The sequence below is a fragment of the Emydura macquarii genome, unplaced genomic scaffold (assembly GCF_026122565.2).
Source record: "Emydura macquarii macquarii isolate MOO-44397 ecotype Brisbane River unplaced genomic scaffold, CSIRO-AGI_Emac_v2 contig_3220, whole genome shotgun sequence".
In the NCBI taxonomy this organism is placed as follows: Eukaryota; Metazoa; Chordata; order Testudines; family Chelidae; genus Emydura; species Emydura macquarii.
Genome location: NW_027133357.1, coordinates 11,328,198 through 11,349,935, shown reverse-complemented (window position 1 = coordinate 11,349,935; position 21,738 = coordinate 11,328,198). Strand labels below are relative to the sequence as shown.

General features: G+C 43.0%; 1 protein-coding gene across 1 annotated transcript in view; it reads right to left on the bottom strand.

Annotated features, from left to right (window-relative positions):
• Nucleotides 1–5,395: 5,395 nt before the first annotated feature.
• The window catches only part of LOC137142491 (membrane cofactor protein-like), a 28,274-nt gene continuing 11,931 nt past the window's right edge, over nt 5,396–21,738 (bottom strand). The window contains 6 exon segments of the mRNA XM_067531899.1: nt 5,396–6,481; nt 9,113–9,142; nt 13,687–13,731; nt 14,007–14,051; nt 21,149–21,205; nt 21,328–21,507. Of these exon segments, the coding sequence (XP_067388000.1) occupies nt 6,429–6,481; nt 9,113–9,142; nt 13,687–13,731; nt 14,007–14,051; nt 21,149–21,205; nt 21,328–21,507 (410 nt within the window). The 3' untranslated portion in view covers nt 5,396–6,428.

Here is a 21,738-nt window from a genome sequence, read left to right as displayed (position 1 = left end):
GGGCCACACATAGTGTGCTGGTACATAAAATACAAACATGTCAGGTGTAGGCAGATAAAACAACTGGTTTAAAGGACTCAGGATATGCCTTATAAACATTCTTCCAGATGTTAAACTAGTGATTGGCACACGCACTCACCACCTCATTTCCATCTGGTTATAAATATCCATCATTGGATTTCCATAGTCCAGTGTCATAAATTATGCCCTTGTTCAATGGTACTATCAGCTGGAGACTAAATGATTATAAATTAACCCTTCTAGCTTTAAATATATGAATTAATTCCCATTGTAACCAGATCCCTTGAGTCCCAATCCAGTGCTTTCTCCATATTGCCTCCTTCACCTGAAGCAGGCCAGTAAGCTAGAATAAAATATCAAATGTTTAATATTTGTGTTAGATACCCAATTCTGCAACCCTCCCAAACAAACAGACCCATGAGCATAGTGACAGCTAATTGCAGGAGCAGGTTGTTTCAGTGCTTACACTAAAGCATTCCTATAAATAAATTAATATTGAGACTGACCTCTCCAGTCTCTATTAGCTGGGTTGGCGACTATTCCCCACTGAGAATTCTGATTGTGTAAATGGAGCACCTATTATCCTTATGTTTTGCAAATCTTTTCAGTCCTTTGGATAGATGTTTGAATATATTGTGCCAATGGTCTTCCCTCAGAAAAACCTCTCTTACCCCCAAAACTGAGAAAACAAGGGACTGATATTCTATAGACATTGCTTTCCAACTTGAAAAAAAATCAAGATTATACATAAGTAGTGAAAGTCTTGACTAAATAGGGGTCAAAATGTCAGTCTGTGCCTATTTCTCTTTACAGACAAACGTTGATACTTTTATTAATTAAGATCTAATTAAAAAAACCCTCCGATCAGTCCCATTACATTTTATTTACTTCTTTTATTCTACTCATCTTTCTCTTTTAAATTAGATCCCCTTACGAGTTTATTGCTGTCTTAGGGCTTTATATTCATGCCTGTAGTACCTGAGCACTTCCCATATGAGATAGACCAGCAGAAAGAGAGGCGGCTAAAGGACATAATAGAACCTCCTGTACTTCTCCTTTCCAAGGTTATAGGAAATGCTGTTTCGAGTGGGATTTTCTGGAGTTGTTCAGTTATAAGAAACTGCTTGTAGTGAAGGTTTTGTCATTGCTTCAGTAAATATTGTGGCTATGGGGGATTTCTCCTGGTCTATTTTGTCTTCCTGCTTCTGCTAAGTTAGGAGCCACACTGCTGCCTTCTAAAGGCTTCTCATGCACTATTCTGCACCAAGTTTTGCAAAATTCTGCTCAATGGTGCAAAACTACATTACGTATTCCAGAGAAAGCCATTTCAATAGAGCTCAAGGACTATTGCTTGCTTTGCTGTTCTTACACCAACCCTGAACGTTCCCCCTTACCTAAAATGTTAACAGCTTATCTGCAGACTGCTCTAATTTAGAGCTCAAGAAACAATTACTGGAAAGAAATTTAAGTCCAAATAAAAGGCTTGCAGCTACAAAAATGAAATGTTTGAATTCAAGGCAGATATCAAACTTCTTTAAAAGTCAGATTTTAACAGGCTGAAGGCCATTGAAACACTACAATAACATCTGCACAATTATAAATCACTGTTGGTTTCAGAATTGGTGGGAGACCAACAAAATAAAAAGTTGTGAAGATTCAGTTTAACATTCACATAAAAAGCCTTACTCTGAACCATGAATCACTGCTAGTCTCCTAACCAATTTTAATAATACTGAGCACTTAGACAGCACTTTATGCTGTCATAGTCCTGAAGGATTAACAACTACTGTAGGATCAGTATAGAAGTGGCTTCACTAAAGTTCCCATAAAAAAAGAAATATTATGACTGGTCTCTCCTGCCTCTGTTAACAGTCTCAGCAGATAGTCTCCTCTGAGAGTTTTTACTGTATTTGTGGCATAACCATTATCTGGCTAAAACAAAGGGATTCGTCCCAAATCTAATTTCAATCAGTGGCTAAGAAACCCTATAGTTTAATGCAGTGAACAAACATTTATATCAAGGCTTCCTGTAGACAGCACAAAGGAAACATGGGGACCTACTGGGGTACAACTGTGTAATATTTTAATTCTCACGTATCTTTCACTTCTGCAAATGAACGGTAGTGGTTTGACAGTACCTGTTTATTGCTCACTATATTTGACCCACTATATTTATCTATGTAGAAAGTACTTCTTATATTTCAAAAATGCAATACATCAAAGTTTAACCTGAGGTCTCACTTCCCACATCCTCATTATAAATGCCATTGCAAGATGACTTTGTATAGTCAGCCAGTCACAACCGGGTGAAATTCCACAGTCCTGAGTGACACAAGACTCCCATGGTTGTGAGTGGGGAGTTGTGCTTGAGTAACGGACTTCAGAATTCAGTCTGCTGGCCTAAGAGAACAAACAAGCATCTCGGCAGCACCTTTCACCGGAGAGGCTCCAAACACTTCATTAAGCCGCGGGACGCATTCCAGAGGCAGAGTGCTTACACCCATTTCACAGATGAGCAAAAGGAAAGCACAGAAAGAGAACAGGACGCGCCCACTCACCAATGCCTGGGGCCAGCCTAGTTTCACAATCCCCTGGGGGAGTTAAGGGCCAGATGTCGCCCAGCAGCACGGAAGGAGAAAAATACCCGAGACGGTTTTGTGACGCTTCTTTCAGCTTTAAGCCCCCAGAACGATGCCGATAAGCCAGGGAAGGGCGGCTGCTGATCCATGGCCTTCAACCCGTGTCTTCTTCTAGACCCTGGGGCTGCAGCCCTGTTAGGGCGGCCGGATGGAGTGGGCACCCTGGGCGCCAACCTTCAGTGGCACCAACGCACCGATGGTTGGGATGGTGTTGGGGGGGGTTGTCCTGAAAACACTCCCTCCCCCCCAGTGCTAACACCTAGGGCAGGGCTGGGGCGTAGAGAGGGGGCAAGATTTGGGGGAGAAGGGGTAGAGAGGAAAGAAAACCACCAGAGGGTGCAAAGGGCGAAGGAGGGGGGGAGGGGCAGGAGAAGGGGAGCAGAGGCAGGAGGGATGCTCAGCGCCTCACCTGGAGCCTGGGCGGCAGCCGCCAGGAGCACAGCGAAGCCGGCCAGCAGGCGGAGGAGCCAGGCGCGGCGCATCCTGCTGCCAGCTGGGACGGGCAGCGCAGAGCGCGGGTCCCCCCGGGGCCGCCACACATATCCCCAGCGCCGCCGCCGCCCCCGCCCCCGCCCCCGGGGGGCGGGACAAGCCGAGAGAGGCGGCGGGGTCTTTCCGCGGGCTGCGTGAGAGGAACCGGGCTCGGGCTGGGCGCGCGCCGCTCGCAGCAGGGGTGGGGAGGGGGGGGCGTGGAACGAGGGGGGGAGGGGGAGGTGCAGCTGCGGAGCGCGCGAGCCGAGGCCGCTCGCGCGAGGACGGTTGCAGGGCCCTGCCCCGGCGCGAGGCGGCGTCGTTTGACCGTTTGTCCCCGGGGGCGGGGCCAACCGCCAGGGAAGGAAGGAAGGAAGGAAGGAGGGAGGGGGTGAAATCCTGGGGCGGGCCAGGAGCCGATCGCACCTGTGGGAAAGATGCAGGGGGGGGGGTGGCAGGCGGTCACGCTGGTTTTCCAACACGGGGGCTTAGCACTTCTGTCACCGCCGCTGGCATTTCCATTTGCCCCTGAGATGTCTGAAAGAAGGGGGAACTGAAGGGAGCAGGCTGGCTCCCGGGTGTCACTCAACACGTGGTGCTTTTTCGAATGGGGGGTTGTGTTTAAATAAGGGACTTTTGGCAGACTGAATGCTCGATTGTTGCTGCCCAAGGAGAAGTTGCGCAGCTGTTGCAGATTACAAGCGTTTATTCTCGTTGCATTGTTCTGCAGAATTGCACGGGTACGGGTGAAGCGCTTGTTCCTCCTCCACAAAGCCCCCTCTCAGCATGGCGCTAAGTAACCCTCATATCCCAAAGGGCTGTTAACTGCACAGAGCAGAAAGCTGAGACGATGCCAGTGGCAGAGAAGGGTGCAAGAACAAGTATGTAGGTAAGAGGATTTTCCTCACCCGTTAACAAGTCAGCTAGAATAGCACAGCATGCGACATTCCTCTGGTTCCTCACTTACACGTGGTGCTTGTCAGTACCCGCTGAAGAGGGAGATGCTGTCTATCCATGGCTTCAATTGCCTTTCCTTACATGCATGCTTTCTTCCTGAAGGTCAGCACAAAAAGCAGGTACCGAAAAACCCATTCTATTAATCATCAAGGAACATGCACAAGCTTCAAGTTTCTATCCTCTATTTAAAACTGCATGCACTTGATTAGCTAGACTTTGTCGTACCTGACTGCCCCCAGAAACTTTAGTCTAAGCACACATCACTACCCGACAGAACTAGTCATGTTCTGACTTGACCACCCCAGCCCCTCACTAACCTTCACCAAATTTGGTGCATTTCTACCCTTCATGAAACAAAAAACAAAACAAAACAACTTTCAATAGGACTTTTCCTCCTTAACTCACTTAGGCTCTTTTGAAAATATCAATTGTGTTTATAATGCCAGTAGCAGTCAGGGGCTCATATAGGGTGACCAGATGTCCCAATGCTCAAGGCTTTCTCTAACATAGGCACCATACCTCCCCTTCCATCCTGATTTTTCCTACTTGCTATTACACTAAGTTTCTCAACACTGCTACCACTGGTGGCCTTCTCTACACTGAGGATTTGTCCTGTTTTCAGTACTGGTGGTCAGACACCAGTATAGCTCCATTTGTGCTCAGCTGAAGCATAGACAGGCAAACAGCTATATACTGCAGTTTGCCCTGGTGCAGCTTTCACCTACTCATGTCTGAAAACAGAGTAAACTGCACTAGTGCAAAACAAGTCTTGACGGTAAACCTGATACTACGCTAGGGATTTGAACTGCTAACTGAAATTAGGGCAAATCCCCACGGTAACTATGACCTTAGCAACAGTGGAAAATTAAAACATCTAAGTCAATACATATCCTTCAGGTGACCAGAGCAAAGGCAAAGCTTCATGAGATTAAGCATCTCAGCAGTTTTTAGTGAGCACCAGAAATCTGTATGCATCACAGAGATCCTAATCCTATCACACTCTTACTCAGTTTGGATAGTACCATACTGCACAAGTGATCCCACAGACTATACCCCCTCCAGTTTCCTGGCAGTCCACTGTTACAAGGCTGACAAAGTGCTATCCCTTTGCTAGAAAGATCCATGCCCTAGGAAATCAAGGATGGTACTTTTTGCAAAAAGGGAAGACTGCTTTCATCAGCTCTGGAAAGGAGCTAGTGAACTGATGGGGGGAGGGCGGGTGTGTGATTTCAGCAACATTTTTGCATCACTAATGAGACAGTTTCTATTTAAATGTATAAGGAAAAAATAGTCATGATGCTATAGTCTTCACACAGCATTCCTTTTATTTAGAGAAAAGATTTATAGTAAGTACAACATAGAAATCCCAGTTTCTTCATTTGATAAATAATCATATTGCCAAGAAAAATTCTGTACATCTTGAATACAAATAATTTATGTTTTCAGTGATAACTGACAAAGCAGCATTTTGTTATGAACACAGAATTTTCTCCTGAATGTAGAAAGCTTTCTTCAAATGGTATCCAACTTATTTTCAGCTACTAAATATAAAAATAAAGACATTTAATTTAGGCACCAAGTCACTGAAGAACTTGCTCAGAAGTACAACCATTTTACTACCTAATCAGAAAGTGCTCATTGCTCATAAGGAAACAGACCCGATTTGTTTTGGCTCTCAGTAAGAGGTTTTTTAAAAAAATTGGTAGTGTGGATTCTGAACACCTTCGGAGTCTTGTACACATCCAAACCTTTCACCCTCCGATGCTACACTGAATAGAAAACTTACAGTAAGAATAGTTTGGAGTTTCCTGGACATGGGAGCAAAGGAACACTGATTGTTCTGGATATTTGATTTTAAAGCGGAGGGTAAATTTGAAGAATTTACAAGTATAGCCTGCAGCAGTTCAATGAGGTACTTTAAGATGGAAACCTCCGAACAGAAATCTCAACAGGCTCTTATTCGCAACAGCAAATTCCACAACCTCAATACACCACATATTCAGGTGCTTAAAGCATTTTGTAAGAAGAAACATTCAGCACTACGAAGAGACAAAAGTATGGTAGCTACTACATGTTCATGAGAGCCATTGAAGCTACGTGCCATCATGCTTGCTTCAGAAACCTTATGCATTGGCACATCCAGTTTTCAAAGACAGCAGTGAGAAGGATATATATCTCTTTCTCTAGTCCTGCTTCATCTCTATTCAAATTGACAGGAAGACACCCACAGTAAGAGCAATAGCAACTCTCTGGTGAATGAGGTTTGGGATCATGAGAGAAATTTAGTGCAATCATATGAAGATTTTTCTCTTAAAATGTTTCCATTTTCTTCCAGTATGTTCACTGTCTGATAAACAAGTTAATCAGTACTGCCAGAATGAGAGTCATCTTTCCTGTAAAACCAAAATAAATCAAGTTAAAACCAAAGTAAATACATATCTTGACTTTACTCCAAATGTTTAAGATAATGATTTTTTCCATTCTGTTTTCCGACTATCTGCAAGAAGACTTAATTTTAGAGTTATATTAAGACTAACAAAAATATCAACTAATTTCAGATTAAAGAGAGTTCATGCAGTTTTTCTCAGAAGCCATGTCCAAAACAGAAAAGACGCAGAAAAGAACTTATGAGTTGGATTAATCTAGAATCAAAATTAGCAACAACAGAAACAGTGATAAATTAGCTATTCCATGTCCTAAATACAGGAGAACTGGACTATCTATGCTCTCCCTTCCCAAATATAAAGAAGGCTAACGCTCAACTGCAGGCTTTATTTAGAGCACTGGAAGGGCGAGGGGGGCATCTATACCATAATATTGATTTAGGACAGTTTCTTCCACTAACTAATCACATATAAAAACAATTTTATTCAATTTATTCAACAATATCACCAGGTAGAGTACTTTTGATGAGCCAGCAGTACTTTTGTAGCAGTGTCAGGGTCCAGGGTTTCACTGTGAACTCACTATAAAATACAACGCCATCTGAGCTTTTCAGGAGAGATTTGTTTTGCATCCTACCCATTACACAGCTGCATGTACAGCTTTTAGCTCATATATGCTACTACCCCTCTACTCCCAGCTCCCCACTTCCGGCTGGGTCCCGGTGGCAGCCTTCTATATCTTGCGAGCTGGGCTCACAGCTGGGTAGCAGCCACCCGTGCCCCAGCTTCAAGCCAAGAGACAGCCTCCAGCGCCGTGGCTTGAAGACAAGCAGCAGCCGCCTGCCCACAATCCTGGGTCCCAACTGGCGCGGAAGCCTCCTCTGCCCCAGCTCAGATTGGGTAGCAGTTGCCCATCTCCTGGGCTGGCAGCCAGGTGGCAGCCCCCCTCCCTGGCTCCAAGCCCAGTGCCCAGAAAACTTGTCAATTTCACTGCTCTGGCTGAGTAGTGAGATTGACAACTATGACAGTCCCAGATTTCACCAATTACCCTCTTTTCCTGTCTCTCTCGCCTTCCTTCCCTGTCTTTCTCTCACCCCTTCCTCCTCTCAAATCTATGGCAAAAAATTTTGCACGATGTTTTATAATCCCCAGCATTGGCATCTCGCTCAAAGCCTCCTAGCTTTGGCCAACATCACCTCTAGCCCAGGTACATACTTGAGTTGCACACCTCTGATGTAAAGGTGGTAACCCTACCCACACTAGATCTGACATCCATCGTATCACGGCCTTATATGCTCAGCCCTTCTTCCAACACATGGCTCACATTAGTCTGTAAATATAAAATCCCATGGAAAATTAAGTGTTGGGGTACTTCTGAAAATTTTCAGAAGTTAGGGGGTATTGCTACTTAAAAGGTTGAGAAACACTGAATCAAAGAATAGACTATGCAAATGGCATGTGAGAAAGACATCAATTCTTTAAAGTATTGCTAGGGACAGAGGGAAATGAGGTAGTAATGCAGAACCTTCTTCTTGTAAGATGCTTTTGGGCTCACTGTCCAGAATTTTGTGTTATTTAAAATCAATAGTTCTAAAGATTAGATAAATATTTAAGGGCAGCTCTTTATAGTATTACACACAAGTCCTACATTAAAAACCCTGTGTTAAAAGAATATTAATAAGGCTGCAAAGTCAAGCACTCAACAGTAACAAAAGGCCACAATTAAGGAAGTCTGTACAACCTCAATTTAGGCCCCTTGTCCATACGCATTGTCATCAATCTTTAGTTACATCATTACCTGCTGTTTTCTCTCCATAGGACCCTTGCCTCACTCAGTGCATAGGATACTCAAATGTGTTAATGGTGGTTATGAAGAGGACAGTGATCAATTGTTATCAATGTCCACTGTAAAGTAGGACAAGAAGTAATGGTCAATCTGCAGCAAAGGTGATTTAAATTAGGTATTAGGAAAAAAACTTTCTAATTGTAACAGTAAGTTAAGCACTGGAATAAGCTTCCAATGGAGGCTGTAGAACCATCATCATGGAATGATTTTAAGAACAGGTAGGACAAACATCTTAGGTCTGGTCTAAAACAGTGTTTCTCAACTGGTGTTCCACGGAACCCTGGGGTTCTGCAGGAACACTGTTAGGGTTCCACGAGAAAGTGACATCGCGCTGCCGAGAGCAGCTGTTCTCCGCGCCGCCGAAAAAGGGAAGATGTCCCAGATTTTTCGGCGCAGGGTATCAAGTATGAGTGTAATTTCCCCGAGGAGCCTAAAGGGTTCTGCAGGGAAATTTAATTGAGAAACACTGGTCTAGAATTACTTGGTCCTGCCTCAGCACAGGAACTGGACTGGATGACCTCTCGAGGTCCCTTCCAGCCCTACATCTCTATGATTCTTTAAGTCAAGCATCTGCCTCATGAAGGTTAGCTTTTACATGTCGTCACCACTGGACTGAATGTAATACAGTGACAGAAAACCTCTAGTTGCCTGGAGTAGTTTCATCACGTAATGAAGTAGGGGGGAGGGGCAACTGCATGAGATGAAGTGGAATATTAAATACCTAAGCTATTACTGTATCTTACTATTAGCATCTCTCTGCATTGAATTATTTTTTAAAAATTTAAGTTACTTACCAATAGCAATCGTGGTACCAGTGTTTGGCCCTAGAAAAGAAAAATACAATATGAGCTAATGTGTGAAATTATATGAATGCCAGCTAGCTACAAGAATCCATCAATTCGTATTAGTGCAACATTAAGTACCTTAAGCCAGACCCTAAATTAAATAAAAAGACTCAAATTAATACCATCATGCAAATTACAGAATTTATAAGGCATATTGGAAACCATCATCTGACCCTTAGATAACCCAATATTGAAAGAAGGCAGCTTTTCTGTTTACTCTATTACATATACATATTAATACAGACAGGACAACAGACTTGAAAATCGATAGGGCAAATCCTCTGTAAAGATTTCCTGTATAATGAATAAATGCTTTCATTTGCACATTTCTTATGCATCCTTTGGAGACCAGAGACCCCAATCCCCTCTCACACAGACACTTATTTTCAAGATCTCATCTGCCAAATTCTGCACTGATCTGAAGAACAGCTCTGTGTAAGCTTCAAAAGCTCACCAACTGAATTTGATCCAATAAAAGCTATTAACCCACTTACCTTGTCTCTGTAATATCCTGGGACTAACATAGCTATAACACTTCACACAAGTTCTGCACTGGTCTGCCATATTTTTACCTATAGCAAAAATCACTAGAGGTAGTGTGTTTGGATCAGATACTACAAAACATGCCTCAACACACAGGATTAGTGACATCAGATTATTTGCCAACCTATTCTTATTTGGGAGTAGGGAAGCAGAAACAAGAGTAGAGTGACATTTGTATTTTGATACTTCTGCTGCCATTACCAGAGGATCAGGCAAATTCAAGGCTAACCATTACTTACAGAACAAAAAAGTGAACTGAATAGACATCTCATTGGAGTGTACTTGGACACTAACAGTTAAGCCTGTAGTTGCCTGTGCCATTACTGTAACTGCAGAATCAGACTGTCGGTTTCACAGGTGGCATTTTATAGAGATATATGGAGTAGGTGTTAGCAGGTGGGTGTTAGCATACACAGACCAATGAAAAATAAAGGTTATGTCTAAACTGCCAGTGCTGCACGGATCGATGCAGCGGGATTGAGCAAGTGGGCAGTGGAGACCCGCTCCATCAACCCCAGAAATGCTCTCCTGTCGATGCAATAAATCCATCCTCCCCTCCCGAAAAGAGTACGATTATGTCAACCAGAGGGTGTCTCCCCTCGACGCAGTGCAGTGGAGATGCCACAGTAAGGGAACGCAAGTCAGTCAATGGGAAATACACAATCTACAGTACATAGCTTGCATATCTCCTGTTGATGGCCACTGGCAGTGTAGATCAGGCCTAAGAAACAAAGGAAGAAGATAGTCTTGACGCCCACCCAAAACTACCAGAGAAATATAGAAATGTAATTCCAGCCTCAGGCTGGAAAGTCACACTGTGCATATGGGGCATTCTGGGGACCACAACTGTACTACTTTATATATTATGAGGCGCAAATTGAGATAAGTGTGCAGAACGCCCCAGTTAAATGCATAAACCAAAGCCATCACTATCCACCATGAGGATTCTAGGTCCTTGAGCAGAGCGGTTATGTCACTTTCTTTACAGCGATCAGGTTTACCTGGGCTTTCTTTAGGGTCATTCAGGGTTGTGTTCAGAGTAGATTCTGTATAAAAAGGACATTTACAAGGGGACAGAAGCACAAGCCACTTATCTGAATGTGTTGAACGAACAGCCATGCCAACCGTAGAAAGACATTAAATGCTACAAGACAACTAGAGTGATTTTACATTGATAGTCTTTTTAACCTGTTCTGTTGCAAACTATCTGTCCCAAGGTTGTTCCTTCTCTCTCCTATCAAAGGAGGAAGCACTACCTCCCAGCACACTACAGAACTACACAGACAAGCTATTTTACCCATTTCATTTTCCTTAAGAGTCTGTTGAGTCTGCAGTGTCAAGTGTCCCCAGGCATTAAGTATATTACCCTTACATCCATGCCAACTACTATTTATTTGAACTGGACACATCTACTCCTATACAAAATTATAGTACAGTATAGATTATAGTAGTTTTTGCAATGCATTATCTTTGGCCCAGTCAACAAGCCTGGAATGCCACACACCCTAGGAGCTTGTAAGTATCTGTTCTCTCCCTTGGCACACTGGTCACCTTACTAGAAAAATGCAAACAAGCTCTGGTTTTCCCCATTCTCAAAAGCCATCCTCTAATCCTACCTATCCAACTCTTCCCCTACCTCCCTTCATTTATAAAGGTCTCCCAACATACCCCGCCTTGTGTTTCTTCAATCCAACACCATCCCTTCACTCCCTCCAGCTTGGTTTGTCCCCTTCACTCCATGCTGACTTCTCTAACCAAGCTTTTAACTGCTCCTTGCCAAACAAGTCTCAGGCCTGTACTCCATCCTCCTCTTCCTGTCTGACCCAGTTGATCCTCTCAATCCTGTCCAACCATGTCATGTAAAAGACTGTCACCCCTGGCTCTCTGCTTCCCTCTGCAGAGTCTTTTGACAGGTTCCTCCTCTCCTTTTCTCCCTCTTGACACTGTTCTTGGTCCCTCTTTGGGTGATTTCATCTGTTCACGTGATTTCAGCTACCATTTCTTTGCTAATTTCTTGCAAATTTATCTGTCTCAGCCTGTCTAAGATCTCCTCCCAGGGTGACTAACTTAACCAAAATTAAAAATACACACCACTAATGGTGACACATGAAAGCCATCAGAGATCATTATACTGAGATGGGCCAGATATAAGCCCACAGACTATTCATAGCACTGTGTATCGATACATATGTTTGTGTTCTTGCCTCATTAGGAGGATTGCCTGTGGCATCTAAATTAAACCAGGGGTGATGTAATGTAAAATCCCAAATCTGGCTATGTGAATAGCCCTGACTTTGAAACCTTACCCCTGGAGAACGGGAAGGTGGTTAATTTTCCATGCTTTCAGGAGGCCAGAAGAAAGAGGCAAGAGCTTGGGTTATAAAGCCCTATCTTCAACTGGTAGATGGCTTCATTTTGACTCCACAAACATACATGACATTTATCCAAGAGAGGACCCAACCCTGCTGAAGGGGTCGAAGGACTTAAATATGCCATGGTCCCCAAAAGGTTGATGGACAAATTCTAGTGTTTAATATGCATTTAGATTTCTGTGATTCATTTTCTCCATACGTTTTTGTCCTTAAATAAATTTATTTTGCTTCGAAATAGCTGATTGGATCCTTGTAAAATCACTATCCTTATCCTTGGAGTGCAGAGGCTAGACATTTTTCTGACCTGCTTGGGATATTCACGGTGGATTACAGTGATATGCTTGAAATGACAGCACAGAAGTTTGATGATTTGGTACTTGCAACTCAGGCCCATAGCTGTAAACAACTTGAAGTGACACTTGCATCTGATTTTAAGATAATGGAGGAGTACTTCCAAAAGTAGCAGCTAAGATCAAATCTGAGCAAAATCGGTCATCTTTACTTTCCACCTTAACAGAATTGCATGAAGCCACTGTCGAGTTCTGTGGTGAAACGGATTTATGACCCAAAGTCAACATCTCAATATCATTCTTGACCACACACTCACCTTTCATAACCATATCCAGAAAGTAGCCTCCAAAGCAGAGACTCGCATCAACGTTGTCCAAAAATTAGCAGGAACAAGCAGAGGATCAACTGCCCTGTGCTATCAACATCAGTCTTAGCCCTGATGTACTCAGTTGCAGAGTACTTTGCACCAGCATGGGCAAGAAGTTGCTATACCCAACTTGTGGATGAGCAGCTGAATCAGACAATGTGAATCTTCATGTGAACTTCAAAATTAATACCTCTACCATGGCTCTCTGTATTAGCAAACACTGAAGCTCCAGCTATGTGTCAAGATATAACCAGTGCGCGAGAAGTTAAACGCACTAAAGACTACCCGGTACATCCCGTCCGGCAGGTTATGGACAACAGACCCCAACAATGCCTGAAATGGCAAATAAAAATCTGTGGACCACATGCAACCACCTCACATCTTTGGATCCCAGCCAGGGAATGGCAAACACTTCATCAGCTGTTCCAAACAAAGGACATCATCACTGACCTAATAAGCCACCCTCATGGTTTTGACCTGCCACACAGACTTTAGACAACACTGAACTGCACCTAAAAACCATCAAAGATGCAGCTACTTGATGCACAAGTGGAAATATCAGAAACTTGTCTTCATTTGACTGTGGTGAGAACATATGAGCCATTTAACACATCATGACAGTGCACCAAATATGGATTCAAAGGTGAAATGAATGATATCCACTACGTCGCAGGAGGCAGCTTTGAAATGGCTTATGGACCTACAATTGCATCTACAGAATCTTGCTCTGCAGACACCATATGTATATGTGAGTGTGATAGAGTGAGTCACACACACACACACACACACACACACACACACACACACACACACACACACACAAGCTGTAGTTTAACACCTCCCAGTCTGTACAGAGAACAAATGTGTGTTGCTGCCAGAAAGCTAACAGCTAGAGAGCATGAACACTTTCCAAAGTAAAGTTTAGAGAGATATTAAGGGTTTGTTTTTACCAGAGGGATTTTTACTGGTTTCTTCTGTTGGTTTTGCAGCTGATCCTGTACAAAGAGAAACACACACACAAACATTTTCAGGTGTGGTACGCGCATCATCCTTGGAGTCAATAACTCATTCTATCAACCTTGCATTCAGACTGTCATTAAGACAAAGCAGATCAAGTATCAAACTCAAATCCACACCCACACCTCAGCATATCTGAGGTCTCATCCTGAGATGTCTAAGTTACCCAGACTAAAAATGGTGATAACAAAAATGAAGGCATTCACTTCCCAACGGGCTGAAGTTTAGAGAGATATTAAGGGTTTGTTTTTACCAGAGGGATTTTTACTGGTTTCTTCTGTTGGTTTTGCAGCTGATCCTGTACAAAGAGAAACACACACACACAAACATTTTCAGGTGTGGTACGCGCAACATCCTTGGAGTCAATAACTCATTCTTTCAACTGTGCAATTAGACTAACACAGGTTAAGTACACTACAAACAATCCTGAGATACCATAATTAGTCAAGAGACCCTAACGGTTAGCAGCACAAAATGAGTAAAGCCAAATCCATGAGCCAACAATGGCTCCTTTCCACAGCAGCTTGTTATAGCATTACAGCCACCCTACCTAAGTCAAATTAAATGCACATGTTTATTCTTGGTTAGGCAAGAAAGCGTTAAAATCTGCACTTATCTGTAATAGGCAACCCTTCCTTTTATAGCCATCATTAAGAGTCCTCTTTCAGTTTCAAATGCAGTTTCAGTTAGCCTAGACAGCCTATTTTTGGGTGTTCCCTTGGACTTCTTCGGAGTTTCACTGCTTATTTTGGCTAAATAAATAAGCATACCAAACAGCTAGTTGTGAGAGAATTTGTGCAGACAGAACACCATATAAGTAGGAAAATGTGCTGTAAATGTTCAAGAGGGGTTGCACATGTATATTCCACATTAAGCATGCACATGCCTCATGCACTAAGCTGGATAATTTTCTGCAGTGAGGCCAGTCATGGCAACATGGGCCCTGAAGACTTCTTGTATAAAAGGTAGTGCTGTCCCAAATCCCCTTGGGTTCCCCCACACCAGAATCCTCAATGAGTTTGGAAAAGGGAGAGTCGGGGAACACATGTGCAACATGTCAAACACCACAGGTGAGTAATTTTCTTCCAGTGATCACTTCTCTTCCCTGTTAGGGTGATTCCCAAGCAATATATGATGGAGGAAGGGCTCAGTCTTTTTCAAGAGAGATTGTAGGAACTGCCTTTCCAAAGCCTGCATCATCTCTGGAAGCTGTCGTGAAGGCATGATCCTAAGTAGCAGCTCTGTATGTGTCCAACAGAGACATTCCTCCAAAAAAAAAAAAAAAAAAAAACTAGTGAGGCTGCTTGTGCTCCTATCAAGTGCACTGAAGCCTTTGGAAGTGAAATGGCTTTAGCAGCATCTTATGATATCTATAGGCAGGTGGTAATCATTAGGGAGAGTTGGGGCTGAAATCGTGTGCCCATAGGCCCACCATGGGAGCTCCAAGACTAATATTCATCTCTCTCGGTTTTCAGAGACCATTTGGGACACATCCTGAATGAAGTGCTAAGATAGTCTGCCTGGGAATTCTGAATTCCCAGAAAAGGGAAGGTGTTGAAAGTTATTGCATTCTGGACACAAATTCCAAGATTGACCCTGCTCTCCCAGGAAGCAGTCAATCTGGCATACCCTTGTTTGTTTAGTTAAAAGCCTGCTGTGTTGTTGGCCAGTAGGACTTAAACCATCTTGCCTTTGATATAGGGCAGGAACACTGACAAGCTCTGAAGATTGCCTGAAGTTCCAGTAAATTTATATGTAGGGACAACTCTTGATTCCACCAGTCTTCAGGAGTAGAGATTCCTGTAGATGAGCTTCAAGCCTAGAGGATGATGTCACCAAGGTCATGGAGGGAAGTAGAAACCCTTTTGCAGATACTGAAGGGCTCATCCTCCAGTCCAGGGACTGGATCCTGGCAAGTATGTGAATCAGCACGCATAGGGGACATTTTATAGGATGATAGACTTCAACTATCCCTGCATGCACCTCAGTGAAGTGCAGGCTGCTATATGTCCCAACAATCTTATGCAAAGTCTTAGAGTGGTCTGAGAATTAGCCTATACAGTGGTGCATAGATCTAGAATTGCCTGAAATCTTGCCTGGGATAGATAGGCTGTTGCCCATGTCCAACTGGGCATCACCCCAATGAAGTCTATTCCTTGCACCAGAGAAAGGATCAATTCACTCTTGTTCATCAACAGGGCCAAGATGTCAAAGAGCAACTGGACCTGCCATATGTTGTCTTCTACCTGTTGTCTGGAATGGCCTTAGATCAACCAGCTGTCCAAATACAGGAATACCATGTATGCCAATTCTCCTGAGGTAAGCCAAAACTACCACCTGCATCTTGTGAAGACCCTGGGCACTGATGACAAGCCAAAAGGGAGAACTGTGGAAAAACTGGTATTGTTTGCATCCTACCATAAACCTGAGGAATCTCCTGTGACAATGTAGAGCTTAGTACATTTTCTCAGAAGACAGGTTACATCTCTCAAATGGCAGATATTCTAGAGTCTGTTGAACCTCTGCAGGTATATCAGAAGACTGAAAACAGGAGCAACACTGTGACCACTGTCATTATTTTGGCTACAGCCATTTGAGAATAATTGCCACCAGACAACCTTCTACCAGCATCGCCTGGAACTCCTCTGGATCCCTCCGGCAATTTAATCTGCAAACTTCAAATTTTTCCAGCTGGGACTATCAATCTACATCAAACTAATCCATAAATTGTTTTTGATTGGGTATTGATTTTATATGGCTTTATCACACCTTTTCGGTAGTCCTCATTACTACAAGAGATCCAGGTATCAGGTGTGAATAAAACTGCTAGATGACCCTGGAGGGAATTCAGTACCAATGTTCAGTCCTCTTAGCTGATAGCTAAAAGAAAAACAAGAAAGGGATCTGCCAGAGCAGCTTTTTGGGCTCTAAAATTGCCTAATGGATTGGCAATGCCATGATGCCTGAATAAGGGATGTGAAGGATATTTAGTAACTTATGAGGGTTTTCTTGGACCAGTTCTACCTGTACTCCCAGCAATGTGGCAACCCTTTTAATCAGGTCCTAATAAGTCTTGAAGGAATCTGGGACCAGTGACAATGACTCCAATTTGGAGCCTCGTCTGTAGAAGAAAAAATACTATTTACAGAGAGGCAAGAGACCTCTTTCTGTGCAGGCTGTTCATGAGAACCCAAATCTGAGGCTGCTCAGTTACACGATACCTGTTGGCACAGTACCAAGTCAAGCTTTACCCCTACATTGTGCTCTGAATTTCTGAGAGTTGGGGAACTGACCGAGGCAGAAAGGATGCCCTAGGGATTCCAGCAAGACCACTCTGGGAATGGATAAGGCATTGGGGCCCCAATTACGCTGCCTCCATTGAGGTCTCTCTTCACCTGCTTCTATATCCATGCCTATAGAGAGATTAAGAGTAGCTCTTTGAAGGAGGGGGAGAGACTCAGCCTCCTATAAGCTGAAGGCAAGGCATAAAACAACCTGTGTTGCAGACAGAAGCAATCAGTTGGCCAAAGTGGTACAGTAACAGGAACAATCACTGGAGACAGAGTGAGACCAGTGCCTGGGTGCTAGTGCCTATGGAGGAATTGGATGCTTGCATAGTCATGGTGGTCTCTTCATTGATAGTTAGTTCCCCATTATGCCTCTGGCCAACACACATGGCCAACACCTTCTGATAATGATGGTACTCACATCATCTTGGTTACACTGTATGAATAGATCTTGATATGAGATTGTTCTGGGCCAAAAGATGGAGGATTTTTCTCAGGCAAGTTGCATGAAATGAAGACAGCTTGGACATGTCATACTTCGCCATTCCCCAGCACTGTAAAGTAGCGTTGAAAGTATACAGCTATGATAAATCTTGAGTTTAGTTTTGATCGTTTCTAGACCGTATTTAAGCTCCTAAACGTGTTCCTGGCTTTAATAATTCTGTTCCAAATGTCCTGAGTTGTTCCACCATTGTAGATAATGGCACTGCCCAGGTATGTCAATGTTTCTATATTAATGAGAACATCATCTTCTATCCGTAGTAGTGATGATGAGGCAATATTAAAAGTCATGGTGTGCCTTATTGCAGTTGATTCTCAGTCCAATTTGCTGGCTGAATATGTTGAGTTGGGTTGTTTTCTCTTGTATAGGGTGATGAGAGAGGAGAGCAAGATCATCTGCGAAGTCCAGGTCTTCCAGGGATGAGAAGGGTGTCCGCCTAATGTCTCTTGGCCGATCTTCTATTGTACGTTGCATCACCCTAAACCACGGCAATGTTAAGAGGATTGTAGACATAACACACCCCTGCTGTACTTCGGTTTTGACTTCAAAACTGAGCTCACAGTGATCAATACTACATGTAAAGTTGCAATAGATGCTTAATGATTTTTATTATACTAAAGAGGGATTGATCAAGCCCACAGAATATGCCATAGGCTGACCCTGAGACCCATAGGCTTTTGATGGCATTCACAAAGTCTACCAAATTATATAAAGTTCTTGTTGCCAGTCTAAGCATTGTTCTATTATATTTCACAGAGTCAGTATCTGATCTGTGCATCCACGCCCTTTCCGAAAGCCGGCTTCCTTTTTTCTGAGAACGCTTTCAACTGCCTCTGATATACACTGGACTATGATCTTACACAATGTCTTATTTGGCACAGATAATTTAATACAACGCCAGTTATTACCAACAGTGACAGCTCTTTTCTTTGCTATCACCCCATTGGTCCACTCATCTGGACCTTTTTCCTTCCCCCCCCCCAAAATGTAAATAGAGGGGCTGGGACAGATGCTAACTCAGGATTAACCTTGAATAATTCTGCATTCAAATTATCCTTGCCAGAAGCTTTCCCTTTTTTTAAAATTTGACAGCTTGAATGATCCCTTTCTTTATTGGGGTATCTGTTGATATCAAGCTCTTCTGTACCGCAAATGTTTACTTCCTCTTTAGGTGGCTCCCTGTTCAGCAATTCTTTGAAATGCTCTATCCAATGCATTTCTTGTTCTTAGTCTGTTGTCAATAGGTGACCTTGCTTGTCCATGATGAGAGTGTTTTGTTGGCATCCAACATTTACCACTAATTAGTCACTATTTTTGTGGACAGTTCCTTGTCCACCAGATGGCTGCATCCTCTGCTTATATTGCCAGATTATCAATAGAATGTCATATATCTGCCCTCACAAGGCATTTAACCTCATAGTGTACCTTACTATAATACTGCTTGTAGTATTTGTCCTTTAGCCTCTGAGAATGTGCATCTAAAACATTTTTCTTCAGGGCTCACCTGGCTTCTATGGTGTTCCACATACTGAGTGTAATTCATCTCGTCTGTTCTTCTGCCTATAACTTAGGCAGGCTTCACTACACTGTTTATACACTATTACTTAGTCTCACTTCTTGTTCATCTCATCTGGGTTCCCCTCCTCTTCATCAAGACCTGCAAGTGCCTGAAACCTGTTCTTTAACTGCAGAACAAAGGTTCTCTGTATTTCAGGTGACTTGATCTTATCAATGTCATAACTTTGATATCTCTTATTTGATGGACCCACACGTCTCAGGTCTAGCTTGATGGAGGTAGTCACAAGGCGATGGTCGCTACCAACATCTGCTCCTCATCTGTCAATGAGCATCACCATTTACCATTAATTATATGGTCGAGCTGGTTCTTTTCTCTTCTATTTGGAGAGTACCATGTCAGCTTGTGAATTTCTTTCAGAACGCCACACCTATGTCTTCCCATCGCTCTGACATTTGCATTATTTTACCAATCTTAGCATTCAGGTCTCCCATGACAATAGTTAAGTCATGGCAGGGTACTCTCTACAGCTCTGCTGTAGTGCAAGGTAGAATTTGTCCTTTGCTTCTTCATCACTACCATTTGCCAGAGCATAGCACTGATTGAGAATGATATTATTGTGTTTCCCTTTCAGTCTAATTCTCATAAGTCTGCTGCTAATGGGCTTCCACTCAAGCAGGGACCGCTCCACTCCCTTCTTCAGAAGGATGGCAAAACCCTCTTTGTGGTGTTCATCAACCCCTCCAAAATACAGCAGTTTCTCCTGAGGCTGCTGTGAATCTTCCTGATCCTGTCCATCATTTACAGTGCTCAGGCAAATATTGCCAAGGCCAATTGTACCAGAGATGGTATTGAGGTCAGTGCCCATATGAGCATTGGGGATAGGACTGGTGCAACAACCTGCACATCACTCTTGAAGAACAGAGAATCTAGCACAAACTAACACAGGAGAGCTTAAGCTCCAGCATATGCTTCTAATGTCTTCAGTACCAACAATGCTGACTGAACCTCTGTGCACGACACTGCAAAAAAAAAAAAAAAAAAAAAAAAGGAGGCGATTCCCAGCCCAACACAGTGGATGTACTGGTCTCAACAGTACGGTGATTGGTACTGGTGTCACCAACTCTGTGGGTTCTAAGTTTCTCAACAACAATACCAGGGAACTTTGAGCCAGGGCAGGTCTCAAAACACCCTCAATAAGGAAGTCCCGCAACCTCACCTCTGTACATTTTTGGGGTCCTCTCTTCGCAGTCACTGCCTATCTGGCACTTTTCACTGAACAGACCCTCTTGCCGACATTTCAAGTACCAGGAATGTGAATAACTAATGGCTATTGCTACCTGCAAACAGACTAGTGCTTAAACCGGGTGACTTCTGCATACTGAAGCCCCAGGACTGAGCAACTGCCTGGAAGAGAAACCAAGAAGATATTTAAGAAGATGATCCTAAGAGCGCTACAATGTATGTTGGAGGAAGAGCTGACTACTCGCCATAGGCAGCGAGAAGTAACTCAAGCAAGTTGGGACAGCTCTGCCCTTTATACCCTCAGGTAGTGGGAAGAAGCACCTCAGGGAACATGCACTACTCCAATGGACACCACTATTTCAAATTCTCTGGCTTCAGACAAGGCCCACACAAAAGTGGAACAGAAATCACTTGAAGAAATTCAAATTTTGTCTCCTATCAGCACACTTCTGGAGCTTTTACAAGTCAGAAGCCATTTACTTGTGGTTCAAAGGCATCACAATCCGCAGTTGGCAGCTGCTAAACCCCTGCCAAGCATTTCACCCTATAGACCCTCAGGAGGACAGTTACACATGCTTACAACTCAGTATAGCTACTGAATTATTAGAAAATATATTATATACAGCTGTTACAAGTGCTTTTGAGAAGATGCAAGGAAAGGTAGATTTAGTATGTAACTGCTCTAAAATCAGAGGGAAAACATTGCTTATATTAGCAATTGTCAACGACAAAATTCTAGAACTTAGATTAATTCTACCGGGTGAAGTTCAGACTTCCATTTTCAGTCTTGTATAAACTACATGCTAAATCTAAGTTTTAAGTGGCCAAAAGTTCTTCCAACTCACCAGAAGTATCTTTTGTTCCTCCTGGAAGGGAAGTTGTAGGTGCAGTATGTACTATGCCTAATGACAAGAAGGAAAGAGACACTCATGAACTTTACATCATTCTAAAATGGTTACTCACAGTTTTAATAAGCTTCCTCAACATTACCATATAAAGGTTGAACACCACTGCTTATACTTACTCAGACAGGTTGGCAAAGACGGAACCCATGAACTGTTAGCTTCACATTTAACTGTACTGCTACCATTCAGAGTGTAGCCATCATCACATGCAAATATCACAGTGTTTCCGTATGAATAGTCAGGTCCAAATCCAGATTGCTTTTTTCCATTTTTGACATCTGGCTCTTGACACTTAACCACTGAAAAATAAAGTACCAGGATAAGAACATTTTGCCCAGAAAGCATTTAGTGGGAGTAGAGGAAGGAAGAAAGAGCTCTGATACTTGACTACAGGTGATATCAAAATATATTTTAAAATATAAATGTATGCAACTTTGTAGCTTTCCCTTTAAAAAAGATGTTAGTCTACATACAGCACAGCACCAAACCGTATGGGTCTGAGACCCCACCAATAAACCACATGAGTTCAT